Source organism: Limulus polyphemus, unplaced genomic scaffold (genome assembly GCF_000517525.1).
Source record: "Limulus polyphemus unplaced genomic scaffold, Limulus_polyphemus-2.1.2 Scaffold662, whole genome shotgun sequence".
NCBI classification, from domain to species: Eukaryota; Metazoa; Arthropoda; class Merostomata; order Xiphosura; family Limulidae; genus Limulus; species Limulus polyphemus.
Genome location: NW_013666272.1, coordinates 206,408 through 213,393, shown reverse-complemented (window position 1 = coordinate 213,393; position 6,986 = coordinate 206,408). Strand labels below are relative to the sequence as shown.

General features: G+C 29.4%; 1 protein-coding gene across 3 annotated transcripts in view; it reads left to right on the top strand.

Annotated features, from left to right (window-relative positions):
- Nucleotides 1–6,986, top strand: part of LOC106459797 (E3 SUMO-protein ligase PIAS2-like) — a 107,412-nt gene that overhangs the window by 60,854 nt on the left and 39,572 nt on the right. For all 3 annotated transcript variants that reach the window (XM_022386342.1, XM_022386343.1, XM_013919456.2), the window contains 2 exons: nucleotides 2,620–2,725; nucleotides 3,146–3,219. In XM_022386342.1, coding sequence (XP_022242050.1) covers nucleotides 2,620–2,725; nucleotides 3,146–3,219 — 180 coding nt within the window. The remainder of the gene's footprint in view (nucleotides 1–2,619; nucleotides 2,726–3,145; nucleotides 3,220–6,986) is intronic.

The following is a 6,986-nucleotide window of genomic DNA, read 5'->3' as shown; positions in this document are numbered from 1 at the left end:
ATTGAAATGTGACTGTATTTTACAAAATACTAGTCTACTAAAACACAGCCAAGACAAGTCACTTTGTATAGACTGTACGTTTAGCACAGATGGTGGAAGCTCTCTTCTTGACTTGTTAACTGTTCCAACTAGGCTGTTTATTTTTCTGCAACTCTTTAGCCAACTCAAGTAAAGTAAAAAAAAATTCCTATATTCACATTTCTTCCTCTCTTTTTCCTAATTATGGTGCCATCAGCCTGAGTACAAAGCTCTCTGCCAATCTCTGACCAACTGGGTGAGTTTCATCTTTGCCCAGGTAGTGGAAACCTTTCAGAATCTACATGTCTTTAAATACACCATCTATGAAAGTAAAAACTTTATTCCATATTTATCTGGTTTGTTTGCCATGTATTGTGTCCAGCAACACTGTGCTTTTGTAGGAAACAGCTGCTCATTCACAATAATGTTATCCTCTGACTTGTAGCAGATAATGCTGTTTTCAGTTGAAGCCATTCCAAATTTCTGATACCAGGGCAAATTTGTCTGTTTGAAGTTGGTCATTTCTTCTTGTTCTTGTTTTTTGAAATCTACTCCTTGGCATTATCTTTGTAAAAAATAAAATAATTCCACTTTGCACAGACCAAAAGAACTCCAGGTAAATGCTTTTGCCACCATAGGTTCTACAAACATATAATAAATGCTTATAATTCCTCCAGAGATATTTTCCACTAAGCATGGTTTTGCACCCTCTGCTTCAGTATATCATTGGATGTAGCATAGCATTTGCATATCAACCGATAAGTGAAAAGCATTGTTGTATTTTCATACTGTGTTGGACCCGAAGTTTCTGTCAAAACATTTTGTGCAGCTCATCTTCTTGCAGCCTCAACACTGGGATTCCTAATTTCTCAAAAAAGAAGTAGAAAAAATCATATGCACTATTTATGTTGGAAAATTAAATCACTCTTTAATTTGGCAAAATAATCTGCTGATAATGCTCATTATTTATGAAAGAGCAGAATTCTGAGACCAAAGAAAGGTATAGTAGCAAAAATTATTTTTAAAAAAAGTGGTTGTTCAACTGAAGTGATGAGTGAACAACTGTAAAATTTCTTTTCATACTTTCGAAACCATTGAAAGTGTGATGGATTAAAATGTATAATAAGGAAATTCAAAATCCAGAGAATATTGTTTGGAAAAACAACTGATGTGCAGAATGTTCTTTATAAATAAGGCCAAAAGATATTACCTTAAGACTAGAGCAGTGTAGGAAGAATAAGTATAATAAACAAAGAAAATATTTTTTATTCACAGAATTATTAGCAATATAAATGAAGGATTTTAACATACTCACTACTGTAGTAATTTTTCTAATATTTTTATAAACATATAAATGTGTATATTGATAATAACTTCTTTAGATATTGATCCTTTGTACTGAACAATGATGATTCTTATTTGAGTGTGAATTTTTATGAAACTTTTGGGTATAATTATTTTAATTACAAGAATTTTTTTGTTTGGTTATCATGCATGTATTGCAATTTTCTGTATATTGAAAAGAAAAAGTAACATGTATTAACTGGATTTTTTCTTTTAATTAATTTTTTTCAATACATCCTTAAAGTAAAGTATTGTTCTTGCCATAATATCTATAATTTGTTTAGTTAAAACACTTTATTCAATTTGCAAATTTTTTAAAACTGTGCTAAAAATCAGATAGTAATACAGGTATATGGGTACAAAAATATGCATTTATGTTTATTATTGTTGAAGAAAACTCTGAAGCTAGGTTTTGAATATCACATGCAAAAAAAAAGGAATCATTTTTATAAGGTTAATTTTTTTAGGGGCTTGTACATGTACAAAATATAGAATGTATATTCAGTTATAAAACCATACTGTATGACTTAGGAAACCATCGGATATGTAAGTGTGTGTATAGGTTCTGATAATCAGTCTATATTATGATTGTCTAAAATGGAGAATTGTGAGTTATCTTGGTTTTAGTGGTGATTTATTTACTTATTTGAGGGACCAGTTGTGGCCTATTGCTAGTATGCTTGGTCAATGAATCTGCACTTTGATCCCATGGGTGTGTGGTGGTCAAATCCCACTATTCAGTCAAACAAGAGTAGCTGAAGGGTTGGCAGTGAATGCAGTTGATGAGCTGCTTTACCTTTAGGCTTTTGATTAAAAATTAAACATGACTGTGTCCAGATAGCCCTTATGTAGCTCTGTGCCTACCTTCTAAAACGATAAAACAAACTTGTTTGAGCTTAATTAGGGGTACCTTCATTTGTTTGTAAAGAGAAACATGATGTTGCCAAATTAATTTTGACAAAAAACATTGTATTTCAGTAAATTATTTGTTACACATTTTAGTGAAGTTATCTCTAGGCTGTTAATTTTTATAGTTTAATATAGTTTCTGATTTTTACAAATTGAGTTTCACTACATATACTGAAATAGATATTTCTAATAAGTCTAAGGTTTAAAACCATTTAAGATCCAACTTTCAACAACAGTATAGATGAATGAAAGTTGAATTACATACACAAGTGTGTTTTTTGTAAAAGTATCTACCTAGTTTTCGCTTATGTGTAATTAACCTAATAATTTATCTTCTTTCATACATAGGGTTACGTTGTAGGTGTGTACATTGTCAGAAGACTGAGTTCAGAAACCTTATTAAGTCGGTTAAAAGCTTCTGGTGTAAGAAACCCTGACCATACCAGAGCTTTGAGTAAGTCTATGTTTTCTTCATGCATCTTAAGTACTTTTGTGCTTTATAAGGTTTACTGAAGGTAGCTGATAAAATGTATCCATTAAATTGCTAAAACGTAGGGATGAACAAATTTATTTTGTTAACAAAAAAATGTCTCGGTCACATTGAAAGTATACCATTTATCCAAATGTGTATCAAGAACCAGGAATAAATTAAAAAAAAGGAAATATCAGTTTGAAAACTAAGTTTAATATATGAATATTAAGATGTACTGTTTCTAGTTTTCTTTACTTGCAAAGAATAAGAATGTTTCTTAACAGTAATATTCACTAAAAGCTTCTGATGTTCAGCTTACAGGCAAGTTTAAAATGAAAAGTAATGCAATTTTATTGTCAGTGGTTTATCTTTAATGTTAAAAATTAATTGTGTGTTTAACAGTTAAAGAGAAACTTCAGCAAGATCCAGATTCTGAAATAGCTACAACAAGTCTCAGGGGATCTTTAATGTGTCCAGTAAGTTTTTTATTATGAGGTTTGTTTTGCATCCTGGCTTCTCAAGAATTTTTGATGTTTTCAGTAATAGGTATCGAAAATTTCTAACAATGTTCAAACCACTAAATTGTTTAGAGTTATTGGTTTTATATTAATAAGTGTAGTTTTGTGCAGACATAAATTCTCAATAAAGTTACACTTTTTTTACAATATTGTGATGCATTTCTATGTTTTATTTTGTACAGCAGTAAAATTTATTCTTGTTTCTGTCATTGTGAATAGAAATAGCTGTATGCAGAAGTTCGTCTGAGATAGTTATTTACATGTTTTGTGTGTATTTTACATATGTTACATAATATGTATTATCTGGATTGATCTGACAAACACGTACATTTTAACTTGCTTGTATAGCATTGTTAATAAGACAAGTGACATTGTTTTGATCATTCCTTACTGTCTGTTTAAACATAGTTTGTTTATTCAGCTGGGTACACATTTGTTAATCTTGTTAATCAACAGTGATGCACTTCTGTTATACTTTTGCTTAACACTACATTGAACAAAAATATCCACAATCTAAATGAACAAACTTAGACAAAAGTGGAATATAAAGGAAATTAATTTGAAGAAAAAACAAAAAATTATAATTGTGAAATAATGGCTGGAGAAATTAAGCCTTGCCCAATGTTTGAAACAGAAAATGGTCATATCTGTAATCTAATACTAAAAACATGACAAATGCAATAAAAAGAAACCAGAAAGGATGTAAGAAAAAAAAGGTTTAGTTTAAAAAATGTGGTGTAAGTGATTTTTGGTGATTGCTTGAGTGATCAGTGTTAATCCATGTGTAAGCAGATGGAGTAAGTAAAATTTCTTTAATTTCTTCACTCCATTACAGAAGTGCACATAAAAGCAATGTTCTTAACCATAGAATGCCAAAGTGTGGTCACTATGACCCCATACCACCGAATATTAATGATTGAAAATTTAATGCTGGCATTCTAGGGTTAAACAGTGATACAGTATTAAGTGCACCATGTAGCTAAGTGCATCAAGTAAGTCACTTGAAGATTATGTGGCTATTTTTTTCTTGGTGATGTAACTGTTGTAATTAGAAGAGTTAAATAACAAAATAAAATGTACTTAATTTGATCAAGCAAGTTGAAACTGCTTATGTGTATAAAATAAAAGTTATTGAAAAGAGTAGTAAAAATGATATCTTTAATATTATTTGAATACTTTTGTTTTTTCTTTTTATGTTTTCAGTTTGTCTTCAGATACAATAGTCATATATACTACTACTTTAGTATGTACAGATGGAAGAGTAGTAGTCTTTTCTTAAAAACTTTGTCTAAACTTAGAAAATTTAGGATACACAGTAAATGAAGGTTTGGACTTTAGTTTTTTCAAGTATTATAAACACATTATACAAACAAAGTACATATTTTCAAAAATAAGCAGTTGATATTGTATAGGTAATTATAAATGTGTGTTGAAGAACTTAGATAAATAGAAATTGCTAATGTAGGAGATAATGAATTACATGTTTTGGCAAAATGGTAACTTAATGTATTGGATAAACCAATGGTAGCCTACTGCTTAAAACAAATTATGTTTAATAGAGAAATTAAGATTAATGAAGAGTAGGATTTAAAAACTGATGATTTTCAATAATATTAATTATTTTACTTTATGCATAAATTTTGTTTTCAAACATGTGGCACTGTAACTTAATACATTCTGCAAAAGGAAAACAAGAAATAGGGAAACAATTTTAATTATCAGTGTTTTAGAAAATACAAATATATATTCATCACTGATAAACTAAAGCTAAGATGAAATATGCATACGTTGTGTCTACATATTTGTCAAGATTTACAAATTTAGGAGTTAATTCATTAAACTTTCTAGATATGGGTAGATCAAAGTAGACAATGCCATGACCTTTCTAAGGAGTTAAGTTCAAAATTTAATTAAGCTACTTTATTATCAATATATTTCAATAAACTTGGCATTAGAATGTAGTTTGTAATTGAAGTTTTGATATTATATAAGTTTCAATTTTTAAAATACAAAATGAAATATTTAAACAAATTCTCAATCTTCACTTTTGTCACATTATACTTCTTTGCTCTAAATTGTTCATTTTAGAATTTCTTTTCACTTTTTTATTATTTTTTAAGTTTTTGAGGACTTGCATACTTACATGTTAGATAGCCCTGAGCTAAAATTAAAATTTATAGTGTCTGTTTATTCTTGCATTAAACAGTTATATACCATAAATTGAAACTTGCATATTGTGTCTCTTCTAGCACATGTTATCTTTAAAAAATGTGAATAATTCTGTTTGACATTTCCTATTGGATTATTTATAATCAGTAGAAAGAGAAGATTTAAATTCACTGTTTTCTTTATGAGGTTAGCTTGTTCTCATTATTAGATTTGAGTTATTATGCACCAATTTCATTATTTGCTGTTTCCAAGATTATCTCAATCAGATAAGGAAAATGTTTTAACATATGTAGCTCAGTTAGAAAGCTAGTTATATGATAATAATCTCAAGAGATTGCTATTTTGTTGTGTGTTAGCATTTTGTGTTTTTAATTGTATTAAAGTACTAATGACACCTCTACAGAATATAGGGTTAACTTTCATTGACACATTAAGAGCAGAAAAATACAATACCGGTATTTAAGTACTAAATTTCTTGTTTATTGTTATAAAAGTAACTAAAATTTAAAAATTAGAAACTTATTATGCTAGATAAGAAAAATTATATAAAAAAATACTCAGTAGCAGGAGCACTTTTTGCACATGTAACATGTAATTTGACTAAGCATGCTGATAACTCAATGCTGTGTTGACATGAAGCTTCTTTGCTGTGATAACTAACTTTGGCACTAATCTGAGTGGTATTGAATCAGTAAATCTAAAATAAATTGAGATTTGAATTGTGTTAGCTTTGACTGTAAGAATAAATAGTGTGTAATTGTCTGCAACAATATGCAGTTTAGATTTTTGTCATAATTTTCTTTGTTGTCATTACAGAGGCAGTCAAATAGATCAAGCCTGTGTACAGTGTCAGGATATGAAAATAACATAAAATATAAAGTCTTACTGAAAAGAAACTTTTAATATTCATTTAGGAGGTTCTACAGGTTATGCAAGTGAAATTTGAAAGCTGTAAAATGAAAAAGTATTATTAATCTTAACATAAAAAATTAACTTCCACTCAGGCTAGTCAGAGTTTGAATCAGACCCTGACTCCATAAATTCACAAACAAATCTACTGTAAAAATATTTAAAGTCTGAATTTTTTATATACAAAGAACTTATAATATTTACTTAAAGGTTGCCAAATCTTATGAAGACACATTTACTATATTAGAATTTATGTATAGTTTCATGGTTAAATGTTGGATATATGGTGGTTAAGAGGTTGATCAAAATGACTGAGCTTGTACACAGTGTGGTCACAAGTAAATAAACAATACCTTTTAGGAAAAAATGAAATTTTTCAGTCATTTTCACATGAATTGATATATTTATAATTTAATTAATATCTAGTAGATCTTCCTTTCGCTTCGTGGAGTTCGTTGATCCTTTGGGGCATCGTGAGAATCATCTCGTCAATATTAGATTGTGGGATTTTCGCCCACTCTTGCTTCAAAACTTGGAGTAGATCGCTCTTCGAAGCTGGTTTTTTTGGTTGTTTCTTGACTTGCTGGTCGAGTTTGGCCCAGAGGTTTTCGATGGAGTTCATGTTAGTAGATTGGCTCGGCCAGGGC